Consider the following 25,114-nt stretch of genomic DNA (forward strand, 5'->3'; position numbering starts at 1 on the left):
ATGATTATCACTGGGGTCCCACAACTAAGCGGTCATGAACACTGATTAAAGGCCAGCATCTTTAAGTTGCTTATGTATATTACAGTGGAGTCAAGTCAGTTATCGTAACATCAGTCCATATCCCTTAAACTTTGATTTGATCCTTTGAATGGGACAGGAAGGGGTGGAACTACAGGGATATCCAGGGAATTTCACATAATCTGCAGCCTGTCACATCCATGCTGCATCCCTAAGATGATGGCTCCTGACAAAGTCCAGCTCATTATTCATGTGCTTGTGAAATACTTTCCAGATGTTATATAAAGTAAAAACCCAGAGCAAAAATCCCAAGACCAAACCAAATAGCCCACCCCAGTATCTGCAGTGTTATTGCTTTACTTTGCTCTACATATTTTTGAGTTTACCCACGCTGAGGTAAGTCCTTGAAAACTGTGGTGAAGAAAAAGAAGTAGCAAATTATTGGGGGGAAAAAAAGTACACTAATACATGAATTTGTCATGGCTTTTTTCCTAGAGACATCCCTGAAAGGGTTTGGCTAAGAAATGCAGGCTCTATTAATTTGGGGCAAAGCATAAGTTGCCATTTTATGTTTTAGTGTGCAAATTAATAAAACACAATGGAGAATGGGGATTCTGAAGAATGGGGATGTATTTAATTGGGGTTATCTGCAAACCGTGTACTTTGAGATTATGGGAGGGAGGCTCCTGGCTATATAGATTGTTGGTGCTGTGTGGCACAAGATGATATGATAAAGAATGAAGAATGAAACTATGTGACCCTCTAGGTGACAATGGAGTCCTGCTTGTTGTATTTTAGAGAAATTGTCATACCAGATGAACTTGTCAATGTCATTTTTATTACACAGAAGTAGAATGAAAGGCAAAGAATGTTACGTGGATTCTTCAATTGCTTGTGCCATGTGACCATTTCACTGAGCCCTGCCTGCAAAGAAATGGACTGAAAAGTCTTAAGTGACACATGGCATTGGAACCCCCTGAAGAGGTTTCCAGTGGAAACCAGGAGGGACAAGGCTAGGTTTGATTTCATTTAATTGTTTTATCAATAACATTGAAAAAGGAGCCCATGTTGCCCTAATGAACTTTACAGAAAATACAAAATTGGGAAATGTTTTTAACATCAGTGAGGAGTAAAACATAATAAAAATGAATCCAGAGAGGTAAGAAATACAGGCAGGAAATAACAGAATGAGATTCAATTTGGAAAATGGCAGAGTAACACATCTGGGGAAAATGAATCTCAGGCACTAGTTGGATAGTCAAGGGGAGGCTAAGAGGCTGTCTCTGTGAAGGGACTTCGGTGATGGTGGTGGTTGATTAGATGTGCATCTGCAATGTGATATGGCAGCACAAACAGCTGGTGTTATTTCTGTCCACGTACAAATTGGCCTGGTGTCCCTGAGAAGGAAGGTGACTGTGGTGTGTGTACTGCGCCGGTGAGGCTCTAGTGCAGACTACACAGTCCGTTTGGGGAGGCTCATTTCCAGAAAGAGATTCAAACTAGAAAAGAGGGGCAGAAATGAGTGGCAGCCTTCTGAGATGTGATCAGTTAAGCCAAGGAAGCTTTGCTGGGCTCAGTGAAGAAATTGCCTTGGAAAATAATATTGACTCCAGTGTTCAGCAGTGCTGTGTGGATTCGCTTATCTCTTCACTCAGTGGGTGTATTTTATCCAGAGCCTGCTTTGCACCACGCCTTCACCATGCTGGAAACTTGGGGACTCATGGGTGGATCTGTTCATAGTGTGGTGGATGCGCAAACAAATAGATGTGGTGTAAGTGCAGTGATAAAGGTGTGCATGGGGCATTGTGTGCTTGCATCGGAGTCCCCTAAGGATGTGGGAGAAGGCAGTGCTTGAGCTCACACTGGCTGTTTATGCAGGACAGGGAACAGTTGGAAGCAGCAACTTGGTGTGGGACAGGGGTCACCCTACAACAGTGGGTCAGGGCAGCTGGAGCCTGGGTGGGGAGGTGGGAGTGGCCTCAGGTAACTAGGGGAGGCATGCAAGGCTGCTAGTAGAGGGACTTGTAGCAAGTGCTAAGGAATTTACACTTGATTTTGTAGGCCCTATTTTCATCCTTGCCTAATGATAAGAATCACAGGGGCCACTGTTAACATGCAGATTCCCAAGTATCTGCCCAGGAGATTTTGGCCTCTTAGGTCTGGGCTGGAATTTGAGTATTTAACATGCAGTCTGGATGATTTTTATCATCAGGGAGTGTGGGAAATCCCTTCTTTAGGCCTTGGAAAGGCTGGAAAGCAGTCTTTAGATGGATCCCCCTGTTGGCTGCTCAGGATGTGGATTTGCGGGGAGCAGGCTGGAGAGTGAGGAGGCAGTGTCTTTTATATTTGCCCAGGTTTGAAATGGTGGAGGACTAATTTGGCAGTAGGAATGGAGAGCAATACAGAAGACAAATGAGGCTTCTTTAATAATTGACGGGATGTGGGCAAGCGAGAGAGCTTTGGAATGACCCCCAGGGGTCTAACCTCGTAAGTCTGTGCAGGATGGTGCCCACTGCTGACAAAGGGAACATGAGAGAGGGAGCTGGTCCACAGTGGAAGTTTAGGATTGAGAATGAGGGGCTGGAGGCTATCCCACACTGATGTCCAGTAGGTACATAGACATGTGGCCCTGAAGCTCCTGTCTGATGTGGCTAGTGAGAACTGATTTCTACATCAGGCAGGTGTAACCCTGGGTATGGGTGAGCATTCTAGAGGGCAGTGACCAAGGGTGGAGCCCTGGACAACTCCAACGTTTGGGGCAGCAGAAGGAGCTAGTGTGGCTTGGTGTCCAGTGTGGGCTCCTCTGGGCCAGCCCATTGGCTGGCTACACAAGGCCCAGTGTTCTCAGGAGAAGATCAGCACTGGAGGGTGAAGGTACAGCAGTCCTTTCCCAGGAGCCCAGTCTGTGGGAGACCAGGGGGCACAGTGTTCTAGGAAGGGATGAAGGGCATTCGCCTTGATCTGGGGGGCCCAGTGAGCCCCATGTCCTCTGCTCTGATGACAACCATGTCTAGGTAACAGCTTCTTTCTCATTCATCATGAACAGGTGAGATGCAGGTGAGGGCCTCACTGCAGGTGGGTTACATGGGAATGCCCTGGCCTACCCCAGGAATAGCAGGGAGGCGGACTGTGCAATTGGGATGGAAATAAGGGGAGTATAAGCAGAGGTTTAGGGTGCTTTCCAGTTGGAAGATGAAGCTGCTTGGTAAAGGGTCTCTCTCTTTCTCTCTCAAAGGGAGAGACTATTTATGCTCTGTTCAGGTTTTCTGAATTAGAAGCATCATAAATAGACTAGTGCAGAGATTTCCAAAATGTTCTTGGTTCTCAGTGCCCTTAGGCCAAAAGGAATAGTTAACAGTTTTGCTTTTTAAGTAGTTGGATCTAACAGCTTAATATAAGTATTTTTCTACTAAGAACTGAGAGCCTAATATGTCCCTAGAGACTGAAGCAAGCAGTTCTCTTTCTGGTAAATTTCAAGATCACTTTTGAAATGAGATGAAGACTTGGTATTTTGTGGGACCAAAATCTCCCATAGAAGTGCAAAATAATGTATAGCTAGCTGTGTTCAATTTTTTGCAAACAATGGTACTTCTTGAAGAAGTTCACTTTACTATATCCCTGTAGATGCAAAGGAGCATTGACCCCACACTTGTTCTCCACACTGTGTTAACTTGTGCATTGGCATGCACTTTATAAAAGAAGCTCACTGTCTTCCCATTACTGGGATATCAGGGTCCCTGTTGCCCTTTCACATGCCCTTTATCCCCTCTACCCTGTGTCCCCTTGTCCAGGCACTTACTGTTGTGTTTTGTCCTCTGCTTTCTTTAGTAATTCTCTGACCTCCCTTTGCTTCCTCTGCTTCCCAAGCTTCGGGAACCTCCCTGCCTTTGTGCCTTTTCTCTCCTGCTTCATGTCCCATGACCCCCAGACTCATCCTCCCTGGGCACTGATCAGGCCTTGTCCCTCCCAGGACATGCAGACCCTGTAGAGTTCTAAGCATGAGCATGACCCCGGGCAGTGATGGAAGGCTGGGCTAGCTCATAAGCCTGGACTTTTTTCAGGTGCCAACAGGTGAGTTTCCAAGATGAAGCTTGAGGGTCAATGGGGCTTCCAGTCAAGGGCAGGCCCTGGTGCAGTTCTGGGTCCCACATGTCCTTACTAGTCACCAGGCTTTGAGCTTTAGCCTGAGGGCACCAGGTGGGCCCTTCCGCTAGGGAGTGTGAAACTCTGGGGTTTGTAAGAGTGATGATATTCCTCTAGGCTTTTGCTCTTAGGGGTACAACAGCTTCAATTCCCCAGACCTCATAAAAAATTATCTCCAATGGATTTTCAGCCCAATTCTGCCACCCAGAGAGACTCAGAAGCAGCCTTATATTCTGAGCTGAAATGAATCTGTACTTCCAGATGGAGATGTCTTCATCAACAGTGAAAATGTTAATCATGGAAGCAATTTGCAAAGGCTGTCTCCTGTAATTTAATCAGTATTTCAGTCTAACCCCAAATAACATAGTTTAACAAGCCAAACTGCTGTTTGATTTAAAATATGTAAGTAAGCTTTAAATGTGAGGTGTGGACAAAGCAAATAGGAAACGGTTACCCTAAAAGTATTTGGGGACAAAGGTAGAATTCTAATTTCTTATCTATTTAACCCCCAAATGTTAGAGGGACTTTAATAATTGGATCTGGAATTACTATCACAGGGAACAATGTTTCAAGTTTCAGTGGAAGAAATTAAATAATTCCTTTTTCTCAAGAGACATGGAATAGATAATTAGGAATGAGATTTACTAAACATTTAGTGTTACTGTTTAATTAAGCAAGCACACATCATGATGTTTGAAGTGTCAACAGGTCCAGATACTCAAAGGGAACAAATTGACAACTGGAGTGTAATTTAAACACCACTGAAAACAATTCTTCATTGTACCTACCCTCATCCCAACCACCAGGGTCTTGGGAGAATTTAAGAGATTGAAGACTTAAACTGAGCAAACATGTATTAAGCCCCAGTTTATGAGCCTGTCATCACTTGCCTTGTCCAAAGAGAGGTAAGGTTGGAGAGATTTGATTGCCCACCCTCATGAGGCCTCAGCCTCACAATCTGGAGGAGGAGACATATGTAGATATGGGTATAAATCTGACAGGCATTATGGAGGTAGCTAATAAAATGAAAGTGTGACAGGGTCACACAAAAGAGTGTCATTGGCAGGCAGTGAAGGAGAGATGAAGACACATTGGGAGAATATGAGGTCACCTGGAGGATGTAGGATTCCAGTGGTGCCAAGGGTAAGTAGAGCTATGACAGCTATGGGCCATGCCATGGCAGGAGATGACACAGCCTGAGCAAAGGTGTGGACACGAGAAAAGAATATGCAAATAACTTGGTGGAGATGAATGTATGTTTGTGGTGAGGGTCTGAGGTGGGCAGTGGTAAGAGCAAAGGTTGGACCTGGCCAAGGGCCTTGATCCAGGGGCCCTGCAAGATTCTTCTTAGATGTACCCTCACACCTGACATAGTACATGGCACACAGAAAGGCTTAATAGTGAATATTTTGGATGAAAGGAAGAGTAAATGACCCAGCTCTTTGGTAAAATGCCATTTTAATGAATGGTAACAAGGAGTGGAAGGTTGTAGCAAGCAGATATATAGACCTATCCTGGAGTTGTGTCTGGAGAGGGCCTGTTACTATCCTAAGTTTCAATATTTGCTGACCAGTGTTTGGAGACCCCCACATGGCCTTTGTATTCGATGGCTGATTTCCTCTCAGAAAGCAAACTTCTTTCCCAGCTGCCTTGTCACAATGGGAAGTCTGTTTAATATGTTTTTTATTGATGTTGTTTGCTCTTTTGCTTTGCTTTTTCTAGAATTTGTCTTAGATTGGATGCAAAGGACAGTGGCTCAAAATAGACAAAGCTGGAGCTTTTCCATTTCTCATCAGCTGCTTCCTGCAGGTCACTTGGAGGTCTCACTCACATACATGGCTTTGTCTGAGCCCCAGGCAAGACTGCTTTTGGCCTGAATATTGGAGAGGCGAGGGGGAAAGGGAAGCAATAGGCAAAGTTCTGAGAACAGGAACAGAAAAGGTCTGTGTGTTGTTCTGGAGTGAGACAGTTCTCATTGTCTTCCCTGAGAATGCTGATCCAGCTATAAATAGTGGGGACATAGCTACATTTTAATAGCTTTTTCCTGGGAAACTATCCCATCACTGAATAAGAAGGGACAGTGAACTGAGTATATTAATTTTTTAATTTGCAGCGAAAGCATTGACTCATCTTTATTGTATTTAAGGGTCATTTCTTGTGCATACTTCACATCATCAATAATATCTCCCTGTCTCTTAGCTTTTTCTCTTCTGTTGATCTGTGCAAGATGCTGCCTGAGGAAACTGAGGCAAGGTGGTGTCTGCTCACCATATTTCCCCCAGGTGCAAATTAGTAGGGTCTACATGCCAGGGACCAGGGCCTTATACTCCCACCCTTTTCCTTTCAACTTGAAAGAACTAAATAATCATCTTTGCTGAAGGTCCTGGAACTTCCTGCCTCCATTCTTTAAGGAACTGAGAACTCATAGGCCACAAAGTAAATCATAACAGACCCAAAGCAAGTAGGTCCAAGGCCAGAACGTTGCTGGGGAGTCAGCCTTGATGGCCTGGCATGCTGGTGCCTTCCCATTGCCTCTGAGGCAGGGCGACCAGATGAAGGAGGGTGTCTGGGTAGGATGGGCCCACTGCCCTGGCCTCTCTTTCCACCTTCCAGAGAGTAACAGTGTCCTGGTCTCAGCACAAGCTTCCTGTGGGAGGCCTGGACTCACCAATACAGTAGTGTGTTAATTCTGTTCACTTGTTTGATCAAAAAGACTTGTTATGGGCCAAGAAGGATTTTACGAAGTGAAGAAAACTGGTGCAGTCCCCACCTGCATGCCGCTTCCCTTCAGCTGGGGGTGGCGCATCCTGAACAAGATGAATGAGTAAAGCACAGGGAGGGTGTGCAATAGCATGGTCCTTGGAGGAAGGCCTCTGGCTCAGATTCTCTCCATTTTCTAAGTTTGAGTGGCCACTTGGGGAGGCACTTCAAACCTTATAGATGGTCTGCACTTTTGAAAACTACTTTCTTGAAAACTGTGTTTTCCACATGGTATTCTTTTGCCCTGAGACATGCTATGTAAAGGGACCCATTTGGAGTCCTTTGTCAATAACACTCTGACAGCCTTCCTTCGCAGGTTTTGCTGCTATGCTCTTGTTTCCCCTTGACTGAATTGAAGATGTGGCATTGTTTTAGTTTTGACTTTTGGATCTGGAAGGGAGATTGAGGCCCAGGGTGTGGGTCCTCATGACTTGCATCCCCTCTCCAATGTCTCCTTGGACCCTGCTCGCCTCTCCTCTAGGACTGTGTGAGGCAGGGCTTCTCTAGATGGGTTCTGGGCCCCTGAGCATCAGAGTTTCCTGCTGAGAGTGTGCCCTAGTCATGCAGGTTCCTGAGCATCCCCCCGACCCCCAAGATTTCTCAAACCAGAATCTCAGGGGAGATGCCTGGCAATCATCCTTTGAACAAGAGTCTCAATTAATTTTCCTGCATACTAAAGACCAGAAATCCTGGTCTTCAGCCATGAAGTAAAGACAACATCCTCTATAGTCAAGACTGTAGAGTCTAGGGGAATACTGTACCTCACGGTGACCAGGTAGAAATAGAAAGGCAAAGACACATCTCTTAAATGCCAGCTGCTCCCGCCTGCATCCTTGCTGCTGAGCCCTGCAGCTGCCTTGCTCCCCTCTCTGTCCTCTCTTCACTCCTGTCCACCAACACTTCCATTACTGAAGGCTTTCTGTGTCAGAAGCATGCACTTTAGTTTGGATGTAACCTCTGGTTGTACTTTAAGATCCTTTCGTTGTGGGATCTGGGGCACAGGAAGCAGGTGGGAGAGAGTTTTGGGAGAAAGGAGCCTCCCCAGCACCTTGTTAGCCATCTGCTCCATGGAGAATGGGGTCAGTCCTTCAGTGCAGGTCCCAATAAAGGTGTTAGTATCATCAGTGAACAGAACACCAGAAAGGAAATGGGGGCCCCTTCACCAGGAAGACAGTGTCACAGGGTCTTGGCATGAACTCAGGGATGCAGAGTGCTACAGCCTATGAAACACACCCTCCCCAGGGGAGTTGGCAGGATGTTCTGTCCAAGTTAGGGATCAAGGCTCTCAGTTTTCACACCTCTCTGAGTGGTAGTTTCCCCACAGGGACCATCAAAGGGAACTTGACTTAAAATCTTTCTTTCCAACCTGTTTCTTCCAGACACGAGGCTAATAGGATCAGTTTGTCTTTGTTCCTCTGAGCTGCATTCTTTTTTTTTTTTTTTTGACATCACAATAAACTATTTATTTTTTCAATATGCTATATTTTAGTAAATACATTTACATCACCACCACTGAAGAACATTCAATGAGTGCCCACCAGATGCTTCATACAGCACTTGAAAAATCAGTGATTGTTGAGATGTTGACATATTTAAATTTGGCTCATATTACATGAAGCAAATGAGGGTGCGTAACTTAGATTTGGGAATTACATTTATGCTACATGGCTGTTATTTCTTCTTCCTCTTTTTCTTTTCTCCTTCTGTTAATCTCCCAGGTGGTATGGAACAAATTATTCTAGAATGCAGAGGGCCTGGATCTCTGCCGATGAGCATAACCATCGGTATACATTTTTGCCTCCATTGCTGCCACTCACAGTGGTGTAATCTGTTCCCACCAAGAACCCCTAGCCGTCCATGCTACTCGGGTGTGAGCGTTGCTCCAGTAACTTTTTTTTTTTTTTTATTGAAGGATAGTTGACACACAGTATTACATTAGTTTCAGGTGTACAACACAGTGATTTAACATTTATATACATGATAATTCTAGGAACCAGCTATCACCATACCAAGTTGTTGCAATATTTTGACTATATTCCTTATGCTATACATTACATCCTGGTTACTTATTTATTTTACAATTGGAAGTGTGTACTTTTTTTTTTTTTGTGAGGGCATCTCTCATATTTATTGATCAAATGGTTGTTAACCACAATAAAATTCTGTATAGGGGAGTCAATGCTCAATGCACAATCATTAATCTACCCCAACCCTAATTTTCGTCAGTCTCCAATCTTCTGAAGCATAACGAACAATTTCTTACATGGAGAACAAATTCTTACATAGTGAATAAGTTACATGGTGAACCTTACAAGGGCAGTCATCACAGAGGCTTTTGGTTTTGATATGCATTATGAACTATGAACAGTCAGTTCAAATATGAATATTCATTTGATTTTTATACTTGATTTATATGTGGATACCACATTTCTCTCTTTATTATTATTATTTTTAATAAAATGCTGAAGTGGTAGGTAGATACAAGATAAAGGTAGAAAACATAGTTTAGTGTTGTCAGAGAGCAAATGTAGATGATCAGGTGTGTGCCTGTAGACTATGTGTTAATCCAAGCTAGACAAGGGCAATAAAACATCCATGGATGCAGAAGATTTCTCTCAAAACAGGGGGGGGAGGTTCTAAGCCTCACCTCTGTTGATCCCCATTTTCTCACCTGATGGCCCCCTCTGAGCTGCATTCTTGGCTATTTGATCCTTTGGCCATTTCAACCAGTTCTTCCTAGAGGGGTCAAGATGTGGGGGATCTTGCAACTTGCCCGTTATTTGATTTATCTGATTCTGCTCTCTTGGGTTGAGCCCCTAGGACAGTTGGCAGCTCACGCGTCTGGACAGCCGTCTCACCAGAAGGTCAGAAGGGCTTTGCCCACTGGGTGCTGGGGTCCTGAGGAAATTACAAAGCAGTCAGTAGGTCAGCTGATGGCTTAGCTTCTGAGTGCTCTTTATTCCTCTTCTCCACTGTGAGCCCAAACTGATTGATAAATGGGCATAGGAGTCAGACAGAAATCAAAATGCCTGCTTTATGTTAAAGCTGATTTGAGAAAAGTGGTTTGGTGCTGAGACCCAACTGGACTTCCTTCTGCTTCCCTGACCAGTTGCACCACTCTGCTCCCCACCCCTTCCCGGGCCTGGCATGGAACCAGAGGCCCTGCACCCTGTGTGAGGTGGTGTGACCTTGCTCTACCCTCCCTCATGGGACCCCTGGATGTGGGAAGGACCGAAGAGGGGAGGGCGTATGAGTGGCCAGGGGCTGGGCATCCCTGGAAGCAGAGCTGGTTATCATGACCAGCAGCTGGGGTAACGAGACCTCCTCAAAGGGGCGCATACTGACCACCCCTGCATTAGTTATGGGCTGAGAGGCCAGTTTCAGAGCATGGGCAAGACAGAGCCACCTTGCTTCACTTTCCTCTTAACTGAAGAGGGGCAGTTTATCAGAAGCTCCCCTGGATCAGGGGCTCCCCCTTCCCCCACCCCCAGGGTAGTAGGAGGCATGAGAGAGAGTATGGGAGTGGAGGGAGGGACAGGCCCTGTTACTCTCGTCATGCTCCCTCCTGGCAGGGGACAGAAGCCTCAGTGCTCTCCCAACCTTGGAAACTGAGCACAGAAGTAGGGCCCCCACCTGCTATCATGACTCTACAAGACAACCCATTGTTAAAAGGCTGGCTGACTACATGTGAATTTCTAATTTTTGAGGGATTAGGCTGAGAACTCCCCCATTTATAGGTAAGCTATCAGAGTGTAAGGACTTACAGAACCCTGAGCTGATGCTTAGGAAGGACCAGCATTTTGGGTAGGAAAAGCTGTTTGTTGCCTTTTTCCCATTTGTCTGAGAGTCCAGCTGGATCACAGGTGAGGCAAACACAATTGAAAGTGAAAGATATACTGAATCTTATTTAAAAGGCTGCAGTCTTCTGATGGCTAAACCATTGGAAACCATTAAAAATGCTCTTCCACCAAGAGATTTACATTGTATTTCTGAAAGTCTTTGATCAACAATTAGTAATCCATGGTTAGAAAAGTTGCTTCATTTTCCTTGGTCAAGCAAAATGTTTCCTTGAAGTACTTCATCCTCTAACATGTTGACCCTGCAGTGGCCTCTCGACCTCAGTGTGTCCAGGTTGGCCATGGTGAATTTATGTCCTCTGTGTGCACCTGTGGGGTCAGTGTGCCTGCAGCTCGTCCACTAAGAAGACCTTCTGTGGGCCTGACTGTATCCCACAGTGTGCGTCCTTATGGTCTGTGGACACAGACACATGGCTTGACAATGTGTCAAATTCACTTTGAGATAGCATGGGATGAGCAGAACTTTGGGAAAATTTCCAAAGCTCTCACAGAGTCTCTGGAAAGGTTTTTCATTCTTGTAGGAACAGATAAGATCATGAGCAGTTTTGCTGACCATCATAGGCCAAACAAAGTTGCTGCACTTTCCCATAAAATAGCTGCACTGGGGTTGGGGGAGATAAGGACCGCCGTGGGTCCTTGGTTAGAGCTCTGTGACCTTGAATTCCCAGGTTGTTGGCTCTTTCAGCACATGGCTCCGTAAGTCGATTAGGGAAACCTTGTAATCTTTTATCTCTATTAAGGCAAAATAATTGTAATGAGACTAAACCAAGGGCCCAACATTTCTGAAAAAAAAGTCAGAGATGAATAAAAAGTGGTCCCGAAGCATCTGTCTTTGCTAGAACAGTAGCAGCCTGTTTGAGCTGTAGAAATTTAGCCACAAAGACAAGGAATGTTTTCTTGTGGACCATTTGTATGATGGAAGATTCACACACCAAGACAAAGGGCTGACGGCAAAGGATCATGCTGGAACTGGGTGTGAGGATTAGAGCAGTGAATAAAATGGACAAAAATCCCTGTTCTCAGGGAGCTTGCATCCTTCTGGATAAAAACGGCTTGCTAGGTCTCAGGTACTGTTCTAAGCACCTCTCACATATTAAGCCATTCAACACTCACACCTTACTATCACCTCCATTTTACAAATGGGGAAACTGAGGCATTGGGCAGTCAAGTGACTTGCTCAGGGTCACACAACCAGAAAATGGCAACTGAGTTTTTCAAACTGGTGTACCCTGGTACATCTCAAATGCTAAAGTACCTATGATTCATCAGGAATCTAGGTTTAAAAGCAGATTCTGATCTAGTAGATCCAGACTGGGGACCCTGTGATTCTGCACTTCTGACAAGACCCCAAATGACACTGATGCTCCTGGGAAGCTCAGCAGGAGTGGTAAGGCCCTGGGCCATGATGGGCGTCCTTGACTTCCTGTAAACTAAACTCTTTGGAGATACATTCATTTCTCATTTCTGATTGTATTCAGTCAGACCCTTGTGGTTATCCTAGTCTAAGCCACTTAGTGAGAGCCTTAAAAAGCCATTCAAGCTAATGCAGAAAAGAGGTGGGGATAGTTTAAGGATGCAGAGCTCATGGAAGGCAAGGACAGCAAACAAATTACTTGAGCCCTCTTGGGACCCAGAGGACCATTGAGATCAGTTTGAGCCCCACAGGTCCTCTCACCCCATTTTCTTCCTGTAGGTTCTGACCTCCACTTCTGCTAACTTGTTTTCTAACACCAATGCACCCCAAAGTCCATAGGCTCTTCCAGCCCCCAGGGCCCACAGTGACCATATGTTTCATACTTTAAATTTTTGAAGGGGGAATCTGATTGGTTGCCCTGGCAGTCAGCAGATTACTGGGGCTGTGGGTGGGTCAAATTAAGCAGAAAGGATGAAGGACAAATTGTCTGACATATCTAATACCACATGCAAGATCAAATATACACTAAGAATTCATTCCTGGAAGCCCAGACTGTTTACTTTTGGGGGCAGCCAGAAAGAAATATATTATTCATTTATTTTCTGGGCATCTATTGGTTGCCAGGCAGTGTGCCAAATGATGGGATATAGAGGTAGAGGACACAGCTTCTGGTGTTAAGGAATTCAGGTTCTAATGGGAGAGGAATTCTTTTCCAGTAATGGCAGACTAGCTTACAGCAGACCAGAGCCCTCCTTCTGAGAACAATTAGAAAAGCTGAAAAAAACTATTTCAGCTTTACTAACTGCATATTTATATTTCATAATACATTTCTGTTACATAATTACATGATTATATGTGCACATATATATCACAGCTATCCTAATTGTCCTCCAGAGGATAGATAGAGCATAAGAAGAGCACTGAGTGTGCCCAGCTTTTGGAGACACTTAACTCTTTAAGAGCAACCATACTTAAGCAGTGACAGTTGAGAGAAGCTATGCAGAAAGTCATGATCGGCATGTATAGAGGCAAATAGAGAATCTGGTAGTTCTAACAATGAGGTGACAACTGGAAGGCCTATGGTAGATAACCCAGGCTTTCCACTGAGGATCTCTGAAGTAAGGGCAAATCGGAAATAGACAAGATCAAAGAAAATCTGAAACCCAGCATCTAATGGTAAAAAGCCTGATTGGATTAGGTCATCACCTCCCCTACTAGGAAAATAAAATTTTATCTGGTGTTTCCATGATTTCCCATATACAATGTCTGGTAGTCACTTATAGAAATTATCAGATACACCAAGGGACAAGATCAAAAGCAAAAACAAATAATAAAAACAAGCCTACAGGCAATGTAGACATGAAAGTCATCAGGCATGTACATTACAATAATATGATTAATATGGTTGAGAGATTAGTTGACAGCTGGAGAAATTCATTAGAGAGCTGGGATATGTAGAACATTAACTGCATAATCTGGAACTGAAAAAAATACAACAAATGAAGTTAAAAACTTAATAGATGGGTTTAAGAGCAGGTTAGATGGAGACGAAGAGTAGTGATCTGCAAGATAGGTTAATAGGAAATAATCCAGAACAAGACATGGAGAAATAAAAAAAAAGGAAATTCAGAATTGAAATTCATGACAATACTAATTCAAAAGTTTGTGGGAAGGGCAGTAAATATTAAGTTCCAGGTGATCCCTGCTGTATTCCATGCCTCTCATAATTGATTCAATCTCCATGCCAACCACCTATGTCTTCTTGTTCAAATCTAAGATTCTCTTTTCTAGAGCTCTTGGGTGTGGTAGCCACTAACCAGATGTGGCTAATTAAATTCCATTAAAATGAGATAAAATTACAACCTCAGCTCCATAGTCCCATGTGGACTAGTCACATTTCACATCCTCAATAGCCACAGGTGGCCAGGGGCTGGTACTTGTACAGCACAGACAGAGAACATTTCCATCATCTCAGAAAGTTGTGTTGAACAATAATTTCATTTGGATATTTTACATTTTCTTGTGAGGGTAATTTTTTTATTAAGGTATTATTGATATACACTCTTATGAAGGTTTCATATGAAAAACAATGTGATTACTACATTCACCCATATTATCGAGTCCCCCCCGCCCATACCCCATTGCAGTCACTGCCCATCAGTATAGTAAGATGCCACAGAGTCACTATGTGCCTTCTCTGTGCTACACTGTCTTCCCCATGATCTCCCCACCCACTCTCCCCAACCCCTCCCCTTTGGTAACCACTACTTCCTTCTTGGAGTCTGTGAGTCTGCTGCTGTTTTGTTGCTTCAGTTTTGCTTCGTTGTTATACTCCACAAATGAGGGAAATCATTTGGCATTTGTCTTTCTCAGCCTGGCTTATTTCATGAGCATATATCCTCCAGCTCCATCCATGTTGTTGCAAATGGTAGAATTTGTTTCTTTCTATGGCTGAATAGTATTCCATTGTGTATATGTACCACATCTTTATCCATTCATCTACTGATGGACACTTAGGTTGCTTCCATATCTTGGCTATTGTAAATAGTGCTGCAATAAACATAGGGGTACATATGTCTTTTTGAATCTGAGAACTTGTATTCTTTGGGTAAATTCCTAGGAATGGAATTCCTGGGTCAAATGATATTTCTAGTTTTAGTTTTTGAAGGAACCTCCATATTGCTTTTCACATGGTTAAACTAGCGTATATTCCCACCAGCAGTGTAGGAGGGTTCCCCTTTCTCCACATCCTCACCAGCATTTGTTGTTCTTAGTCTTTTTGATGCTGGCCATCCTAACTGGTGTGTGATATCTCATTGTGGTTTTGATTTGCATTTCCCTGATGATTAGCAATGTGGAGCATCTTTTCATGTGCCTGTTGGGCATCTGAATTTCTTCTTTGGAGAAGTGTCTGTTCATATCCTTGTGAGGGTAATTTTTAGATTGTTATCTATAATTGGAACCTTTCCACGGTTTAGACTCTTGTGCAGCATTCAAGATTTCACACAGTGTAGCTCAATTTTGTTTCCTTGCCTGTCGAAAGCAGGTGTAGCAAATTCAGTGATCAACTGCTGACGGAGTCGACAAAACAATTTTAAAATCATATGCCTGCTGCCCTGTATGAAGAATGGTGCTCAGAGTGCTGACCCTGAGCCATCAGACTTTCGGTTCCTCTGTGTAGGGATAGCTGGCCAAGTACCCTACATTTTAGAAAGATGCCCCCCAAAGTGGTAAAATAAATAATATTTTGGTTCTTGGAATTCCCACAGGGGAACTCTTTATTTTGTAAGTATATGGGGCAATTGGGACTTTTACTGAACTGAGTCCCAGCTGTGCTATTTATTGGCTTTTAAACTTAAGACAACTGAATTGCCCTCTCCGATACCTCAGGTGTCTCAGTTATTATGTAAAAGTCATTGCACTTCTACCTAATGTATGAGTTGTGACAATTAAATATGGTTTTGCAAATGTGAAATTCACTTTAGAAATGTAAGTATCATATATGCCATATGGCATTATTTTAGATTACAGTGTGAGTCAGGTCCATAAGTGATTCTACTTCATGCTATGCTGTTTATTTTTCTCTTACAGTGATTTCCTTCAAATATTCTGAAGATTCATTCCTTGAGAAAAAGAAAGAGACCTGGGCATTTTTTGAAGGTAAAGCTTAAACATTTCTTTATTATTAAAAATGCTACTTTGGTATTAGATCATAGAAAAGGAGTAGAATAGGAAGACAGGACCCTAACTTAGTTTTGCCATCATATCAAGCTGTTTTTTTGCCCTAAAATTACTCAGTAGTAGGATGGGAATCCCTGGTGTTATCAGCCCACAAGTTTTCAAAGAGTAGAGGTGAAATCTCCAGGCTGCATGATTTGGAGTTGGTTTGTTGCTCTGTTTTGCCCCTCCAGGGAACATTTGCCAATGTCTGCATACATTTTTTGTTGTCACCCTAGCATCCTGGGGCTGTTGGCATCTCGGAGGTAAAGGCCAGGCATGCTTCTGTACACCCCACACAGCAGAGGATTATCTGGCCCCAAGTGTTAAGCGTGCTGAGGTTGAGAAACTTTGCCACAGTAAGGAAAGTTCACAGAAATTATGATCACATAGTGATTAAGGATTATGACCTTAAGCAACAAAGGAATGTATTTTGCGAGTTCCCAGATAGAGCATTTGGTTCAGTGACTAATATTAAAAGGTAATCAGGAAATTGTGAAAGATTACATCTTGTGAAGGCATGGCATTTATTGATAGCTCCTTAGCCAAAAGGAGTGAAGCAGATGTGTGTGCCACCGGACTTCAGCATCCCATTTTCTTAGCTCAGCAGATGTAGTGGAGGGAAAGCTTGCCCTAGAGGGAGAGCTCTTGGATTCAAACCTGCCTTTAACACTAGCTAGTTAAAAGCAGTGGATAGAGGCATGCTCCCTCTTAGAAAAATGTCACCATCATTGTAAACATCCTTTGCAAGCCATAGATTGTCACCCAGGTAGACCATTAGGATTTGTTGTTTCGTTTTGAAATATTTCACTTCTCAGATTGTGCTTTACTCCAACAGTGATTCTTAGTATTTGCTGCCTTTTCTTCTGCATGTTTTGTAGCTGCCTTTTTTTTTGTCTGATGACCTCTCCTAGCACAATAATCCCGGCTTGCCCCCTGAGCCTTTCATTAGGGAATGCAAACTCATTCATAAAGAGGTAAAAGTGGCTTTACTCCTGGAGTGAAGCAGTTGAAAAAGCAATCAATTTACCCCATGTTTCTGGAGCTGCCCTATGATCCAGGACCTGTGATGGGATATATTAGATGCTGAGATGCTGGGGATCCCTAAGATAGGTATCTGCAGCTGTGACAGCAGGAGCCCTATTTATAATCAAATGCATTAGCATCTCTTGGAGAGGTTGTTAGTAACCCAGACTTTGGGATCCTCCTGCGAGTATGATTACTGCATTTAGGAAGGGATCAAACAATTTGTACATTATCAGGGGCTCAAGGTGCTTCCTGATGCAAGTGGTCTAAGGACTCCTTTTTTGAAAACATTGTGAAACAAAACCCAGAACTTTACATATTTGGAAGGATTGTAGCATTTAGTTCCAACATGGCTTGCTAACATCTCTAAAACATTTGGTCAAATTAATGATATTTTATAATTCACACATAGTATAGACTGTCAGGGTTCCTCTCCATGTAACTCTACAAATCATCTGACACCCCACATGCACTCTTCTCTCAACACAGAGAATGAGGTCTCTCTGGAGAAGCAGAATTGGAATCTTACTATTTATAATGCCTCAGAGCAGCTGCTTCCCAAGTGCTCGTACCCTAGGATTTCAGCAGCAGCGGCCATGTGTTTTGCTTTTTTAACCCAGCCACAGCGTTGGCGAGGTCAGAGGGACAGTTGAAATTCCTGGGCGCCTGATCCCAGGCCTTTGCCCTTTTGTTCCTGGGTGGGAGGGCTGCTGTAGGGCTTGAGAATGGATGTCCATCCCCTTGGGCTCAGCTTGGCCTGGCTGTGTGCCTGCAGTACACAGAAGGCATTGTGAGGCCTCTTGGTGAGATACTGGAGTGAGTTAAAAACCCTCAGGGTTCCTGCTCAGGTGTTCTGCCCTGAGCAAGATATTATAAGCTGCATTAAAAAAAAATAGAAGTAAACAGTTTTCTTGACAGAACTGCCATATCTTAGGCATTTGCATTTTCCTGGAAATATAGAGGACTGGCATTGACTTCTCGATTGACTGGCCTGGGGAGAGTTGGGTTTCTTCACTGTGCTGAGGAATGCTGGGATCAGCAGGCTTCAAAGCAGCACTGCATACACCAGTGGCCTCAAGGTTGCCTAGCAACAGGTGCCTGTCTCTCTGGGCCTGCTCTGCCTGGCATGGCCTGTCCCAGCGTGGCTTTCTAGGAGGGAGGGAGGGAGCTGGTGCAAGTACATCCTGCACCCTGTCTCGACCTCCCTGCCACGTGAGCATCACTGCAGCCTGCTGGCCCCACCATCTGCTTCAGGGAGGCCTGGGCTGGGGGCAGTGGGGAGACATTTTCTGCATGGTGGCTTGCAGTTGAGTCTAAAAAGAACCAATGGCAAAAGACAAAACTGCAAATGAATTTGGGGAATATAACAAGATTTTTAGAATTATTTTGAGTGTGTAGGCGTATGTGCTGTTTTAAAAGCTAATCCCGATTAGGTTAAATGCAGATGTTTTGTTAAATTTGGACCTGAAGGCTTGGATTCAGCCTCTGGACAAGCATTGTTTGGCCTAGTCTGGGTTTTAAAAGCTTTGAGCCAACATTTATAATTAGAGAGGTGTTTACATAAAAGTTAGTCAGAAGATACAGCAACAGTGGGCCGGCATTGCTGTCTGGAGAGAGTTGCATCTGCCTCCATCAGGCAGGGCACAACTTTGTTCTAGCTCATCCGGCAAAAGAGTGGCCCTGGAGTCTGAGGAGGTTTTCACCCTGGCTTAAATGGCTCAGGGTTTAACCTTTGTTTGCCGAGAAAGACTGAGGAGGTGGTTTCAGGGTTTTAAGTAGATACAGCAGGGTAATTGTCTTTACACAGCAAAGGGATGCTTGGCACAGAGGAATAAACCAGAGCTTCAGGGTACTGGATACTGCCCAGTCCAGGGAAACTCAGGGTTCTTTGGAGCTTTTCTCCTCCTGCCAGGAGACACTTTTTAAGGTTCCTGTAGCCTCAAAAGCACAGCAGAGAGCAGGCACGATCGGCCCTAGGCCTGTGGGGCGCACACACGGGCGGCTGGTGCCTGCTGGCTGGTGTCCACAGCCTGGAAGGCTGTGTGCTTGGCAGTCCAGCTGAGCCTTCGGGCTGGCCAGATGTTTCATGATTCTGTAGCCGCGGCTGCCTGTGGAGCGCCCCCTTTGTACCCCGTAGAGGAGGCTGTGATCTGAAACCATAACATGGACCTTTGGAGTTCCTCACCTCCTGCCAGGGCAGAGTGAGCCACAGATGTCCACATTATGCTTCTGGGGATGCTCATGGGACATGCTGGCTGTGCCCTTGTCCCTCCTGGGTTCCAGCAGTCCCCAGACCTTGAAAGAGTTCTGATGAGGTGAGCTCATGGATCATGTGGTGCTGCTCTGCTCAGACAGGTTTTCTCTCCATTCTGACAATGAGCCTGGAGCCAAATTGCCCTTGTCTTTTTGGTCCAGGGGCCAGCATGTCGGAATCCCTTTGAGGTGGATGTTGTCACCTGCTCCGTGTCTGTCTGCCTGGAAACACGACCTCATTGTTTATTATTCTCTTGTGCCAGAAACGACTCCACAATCCTGTTTCCGGAGTCATTTGCTCACAGTGTGTAAATGCAGGACTGGCCATCCTGTATCCTGTCCTGAATCCTGGCCTATGACCTTGCTCCATCCTTCAGAGTTTCATGTTGTTGAAATGGAGGCCCAAGCCTCTCTTCTAACTCGTTCACAGAGTTCTCTACCATACTAATCCACAAAGCCCACACGTCTGAGACACAGGTGTGTGTATTGAAAGCAGTTTGGATTTTAGTTACAGGAAAGTTTTCTGTATTTCTATCTCAAACTCTTCTCATACCACTGAACTCCTCTGCCCTATCTGGCTCTGTCCCCACCATCCCACTGAATTGGCTTTCCCATAGGACTTTTCCAGTAGCTTCCTAGTGGAAAACCCAGTGGGTGTTTTCCAGCAACAATTGCTGCTATTAAGGAATCGTTCTCACAGTGTTCTACTTGTTGACTTCTAGAATTCTCACTCCAGTCTTTCTCTGCTTCTGTGACTGGCTTCTAAGCTCCCTTTGTGGGAGACTGTCCTTCATTCCCATCCACCCGCCCACTCCCCTCAACTGCAACCTTGTCCTACTATGCTTTCTACTTATTTTATTTTTAATCCAGGCTTTTAAGTTTCCAGCAACAGGGACCTACTCAAACTAGCTTAGGTGAAAGTACTGATTGGGCCTAAGACCACAGAAGGAGCTCATGGGCAGAGACAATGCTGAGCCTCTCTGGGGTGTGAGTCAGGGAGAGATTATCAGAAGGACTCCATCCCATTCTGCCTCTTGCTCTCTCATTACCCATAGCCTTCCCTGCTGCTTCAGGCTCACTTGTGGAAGCCACTCACCCTGCAACCCCTAGCATGCTTGCTTTCTCAGCTGAAGCATTTAACTGCTTGCCCAGGTCCCACGCGCTTGACAAAGGTACATTTCTGTTGACTCACAAATTCCTCTTGTAGGAATTTAATCTTAAGAACATAAAGTGAGAGATGCATTACATTTAAGTTTGTAAATGCCCATCGTAGGCTCATTTAGTATAGGGAACTTATTTGAATAGCCAATATTAAGGTATTGTTAAGTCACTTTTATTGCTATGGTAAATTTTTCTCTTGTCTCTATTTTTATTCTTTCTATATATTTTGCATTTTCTGTTATTTTACATGTGACTCTGCACAGGGCTTTAGTCCTCTGGGATGCCCCTTATGGCCTCCCCAGGCTGGGTTGGGTCCCTCTTTGTGTGCTCCTCATACTGGGCATATATTTCCTATTGCTGCAGGTACCATACAGCCCTCTGATTGCTTGACAAGAGGAACTTTGGATGTTCATCACTGCATTTCTCATACCAAGGAGAGGGCAGAACACAGCTGATAATAAATGTCTGTTGGCTGAAAGGAAGTCAGCAAAGACATTTTTGTTAAGTTCATACATTTGCTAAATTCAAACATCTGCAGCTTTTTGCTGCACGGAAGATTAAAACAATGCTTTTGTCTTCTCTTTCATTTTCTGAGCCATTCTAGCATTGTATCGATTAGTTCAGTGATAAAGTTGATCACTGGAGTTTAGGAAATGGATGTGCACTGTTATGGTCTGAATGCTTGTGTCCCCCAAAATTCCTATGTTGATATTCTAACCTGAATGTGATAGTATTAGGAGATAGGGCCTTTGGGAGGTGATTAGATCATGAGGGTGGAGCCCTCATGAATGGGATTGGTGCCCTTGTAAGAAGAGACCCCCACCAACCCCATCCAAGAGCTTGCCTGTTCTCTGTTTTCTGACATGTGAGGATTTCAATCGGAAATGTCTCCCAACTGGGAAGAGAGCTCTCACCAGACTCTGGATCCGCCACCATGTGAGAAATAAATGTTTGTTACTTATGTCGTCCAGTCTATGTATTTGTTATAGCAACCTGAGCAGACTGAGACATATATGAACATGGTTTATTAGAACTTAAAAAGAAATTTATTTTGACATGATTATAGACTGACATGTATTTCTAAAAAATAATACAGAGATCCTTTGTACCACTTTGTGCCCTTTACCCAGTTTCTCCCACTGGTAACATCTTGCAAAACTCTAGTACAATATGGCAACTAGGATATTGACATTGATACAGCCAAGATCCAGAACATTCCTATTACTACAAGGGTCCCTTATGGCCAAACCCATTTTTCTTTGGTCCACCACTCCCTCCTTAACCTCTGGCAACTGTTAATCTGTTATCCATTTCTATAATTTTGTCACTTTAAGAATATGATATAAATAAAACCATACAATATGTAACCTTTGGAGATTATTATTTTTTCTACTAAGCATAATTCTCTGGAGATTTCAAGTTGCTGCATGTATCAATAGTTTTTTACCCTTATTTTGAGTGGTATCACCATGGTATGGATGGATATAGTTTGTTTAACCATTCACCCACTGAAGGACATCTGGTTCTTTCCAGTTTTTGCTATTGTCAAAGCAGCTGCTTTATACATACATGTATGTGTTTTTGTATGAATTTAAATTTTTGTTTCTCTGGGACAAATTCCCCAGTGTGGAAATGCCCAGTTGAGTGGTGGTTGTAGATGTACCTTTTAAGAAACAGCCAAACTGTTTTCCAGAGTGGCTGTACCATTTTACATTCTCCCCAGCAATGTCTGAGTGACCAAGTTTATCCATATACTTGCTAACATTTGGTATTGCCACTATTTTTTATTTTAGCTGTTCTGATAGGTGCATGAGATATCTCATTTTAGTTTAAATTTACATTTCCTTAGTAGCTAAGGAAGTTGGATGTCTTTTCATGTATTTATTTGTCACTTTTATATTCTCTTTGGTGAAATGTCTATGCTTCTGACCATTTTCTAGTAGGATTGTTTATTTTTTAACTGTTGAGTTTTGGGAGTTATTTATATTCCATATAGTTCTTTATATCCTTTGTTGGATATGTGGTGTGGAAATTTTCTCCCATTCTGTAGCTTGTCTTTTTTCACCCTCTTTATGTGGGCGTTTATAGAGCAAAAGATTTTAATTTTGATGAAATCAAATTTATCAGGTTTTCCTTATCTGGATGGTGCTCAGGTGCCAAGTCTAAAAATTCTCTGCTTAGTCCTAGGTCTCTATGCTTTTTTGCAAAAGTTTTCTAGGTTATGGTTTACCTTCAGGTTTATGGTTCATTTTTGAGTTGATTTTTGATCATGTATGAAGTTTATTGTACTTGGTGTGTCTCCTTTGATGTGCCCCATTCCAGTGATCACCCAGCTCGTCCTTGCCTTCCAGATCTCTACGTGTATGCCGTGCTTGTGTGCTGTGTGGGGATTCTCAGCGTCCTGCTCTTCACCCTGACCATTATCTGGCAGTCTGTCTTTAGCAAGAGGAAATCCAGAGGTAAGAGAACAGATAAGGTCATGTCGGGAACAGGTGCACAGCCAAACCACAGGCAGGTGGAAGACACTGGGCGAAGTACCACCTTGGGTGAAAAATACTTTGTGAGGCAGGGGTTATTTACCTTTGACTGGGGAGCAAAGCAGGTGAGGAGATGTGTCTCCTTTGGACTCTGCTAAAATCAGCTATGACCACTGGTGACATTATTTAAATTTCCCTTTTTCTTAAAGCCCTTCCTGTGGTGGTTTCCGAGGGCCCTTAACCCTCTCTTCTCCCTAAAGATGCCGTGGAGTCAGGTGAACTTGGGTTTGATTCTGACTCTGCTGCTTAAGGCTGAGTTTTTAGACAAGTTCCTTAACCACTCTAGACTAGTGTTTTTGTTTATGAAATGAAATGGAATCGACACCACCTTCCTTAGCTTGAATGTTGTTCTGACTGTTCATAATTGAATCAGAGCACCCAACACTGCCTGGCAGGCAGGTGGGATTAGAAAGGCTCCCCTCCTTTCTTTTCCTAAACATCCAGTCTGAGTGTTTACTTCCTGCTGGCTCCCTTCTTGTCAGTGTCCCTGTTGCCCTGGAGTCCATGCTCAGGACCCTCAGCTCTCCTCTGTGCTCTCAGTGATTATGGTTCTCAGGACCCTGACTCTGTGTGACTGCTGCTGCCTCTCACCAAGCCTCGAGTCAACATCACATTGCCACCAGCTCCTATATGTTTTCTCTGAAACACCCCATTCTGTGCTCCCTCCTGTAGAGTTTCCAAAACAGATGAGGATGCTGTAGCTCCCAGAGATGAGCTGGGTAGGAGCTGGGCTCTGAAATTAGACTGACTGAGGTTCAGATGGCTACTCTTCACATACCAGCTGACCACTTACCCACCGTGCCTCACCTTTCCATCTAAGGAAACAGTAGGATACAGGGTGTTGTGAGGATTAACATCAACAACAATAAAACCTCTTTACCACATTCTGGCTCCTTCAAGTGTCCTGTAGTTATGATGATTTAGGGTATCTTATGCATTAGACCAAGGCCATAAAGCTGGGAAGTGTCAGATTTGGTGGTAGCAGCTTATGGGGACACTCACACAGGGACACTGAGTAGTGTTTCCTGGCTTCCTCAGAGGTGCAGGCAGGGCTCAGGAAGGGGGGAGGGGGATGTGCTCAGGGACCAGCACCCACCAGAAGCTGTTTCCATCCTAGACTTTAGGGGACAAGGGGAGGGGAGGTTCCGGGAACTCATGAGAGCTGCTGCTGTGGGAGAAGAGACAGACTCAGCAGTGTCAGCCCAGGAGGCGGCAGGGAGGGAGCCAGGAGCTTACATTCCTCTGCCTCCCCTCCCCCTCCCCCATCCATCCTGCTGCTCCTTCCGTCTGGCCCCAGCAACCATAAGCCAGAGGGCAGTGCATGGAAGTCAGCCTCCAGGGCCTGAGCAGGCTGAGGAGGGGTGGACTGGGGTCCAGAGGGGTGCGCAGAGATGCCTGACACCAGAGACAGAGCGAGGGCTGTAGCCGTATCTTTCTCCTCCACAGCCCGTGTCCTTCCCACCATGCTCTGCATGCGTCTCTGTGCTGTGCTGTCAGAGCCTTCTTCCATGGCAACTGCCCATCTCATCAACAGTGCCTGGGCTTTTCTCCTGTTCCAAACACTTGACTACTTTTATGAGCTCAATGCACATGTGCAAATGTATTTGCCTCCCTTCAAGAGGACAGTGTGTATGGCAGGGACCATACAGCTTATCCATTCTCCTCCTTGGAATCTGGCTTATGACAGTCACTCAACAAATGGTGGACAAATGGGTTTGTTTCCCAGCTCCTTTACTCCCAGCTGTTGGACTTTGGAAGCCACATAGGCAGTTTCCAAGCCTGTTTTGCTCCAAAGGCATCTCTGCCTGGGTTCAGGGGCATGATAGGGAATTCTCTCCTGAACTACAGGCCCTGTTAGCCCTTAGGTAGGGTCAGGGAAACAAAGCAAGGTGGTTAGTTCAGGAGACATCCTTCTCCTCCAAGACCAACACAGACAGACCAGGACACAGGCACCAAGCCTTACACAGAGCCACTGAGATCAGATCACATTGGCCTCTAGGTGGCCCCGTGTGCACCTGTGCACAGCATCCTAAAGTCCTGCTGAGCTGTCGAGAGCTTTGCCTGAGCACCTGCTCTGGGCCAGACCTCCTGGGCATCTCCACATTCTCACATGATCCTCCCTACCAGTCTGGAATGAGAACCCTTACGGCTCCCATTTGAAAGAGAACACAGCTGAGGAGCTTGATGAAGTCCTGCAGCAAGGGTGTGGCAGAGCCCAAGCCTCCCAT

At 44.5% G+C, this 25,114-nt stretch overlaps 1 protein-coding gene across 7 annotated transcripts in view; it reads left to right on the forward strand.

Annotated features, from left to right (window-relative positions):
• Positions 1-25,114, forward strand: part of VSTM4 (V-set and transmembrane domain containing 4) — a 120,880-nt gene that overhangs the window by 14,698 nt on the left and 81,068 nt on the right. For 4 of the 7 annotated variants that reach the window (XR_012133294.1, XM_073241216.1, XM_073241217.1 and 1 more), the window contains exons 3-5: positions 15,784-15,852; positions 21,220-21,285; positions 22,701-22,808. Coding sequence is in view for 5 of the 7 variants with exons in the window: in XM_073241216.1 (XP_073097317.1) it covers positions 15,784-15,852; positions 21,220-21,285; positions 22,701-22,808 (243 nt within the window). In the remaining 2 variants the exon portion in view is untranslated. The remainder of the gene's footprint in view (positions 1-15,783; positions 15,853-21,219; positions 21,286-22,700; positions 22,809-25,114) is intronic. The other 3 variants (XR_012133295.1, XM_036999424.2, XM_036999425.2) reach the window with 1 other exon arrangement.

Source organism: Manis javanica, chromosome 7 (genome assembly GCF_040802235.1).
Source record: "Manis javanica isolate MJ-LG chromosome 7, MJ_LKY, whole genome shotgun sequence".
Lineage (NCBI taxonomy): Eukaryota > Metazoa > Chordata > Mammalia > Pholidota > Manidae > Manis > Manis javanica.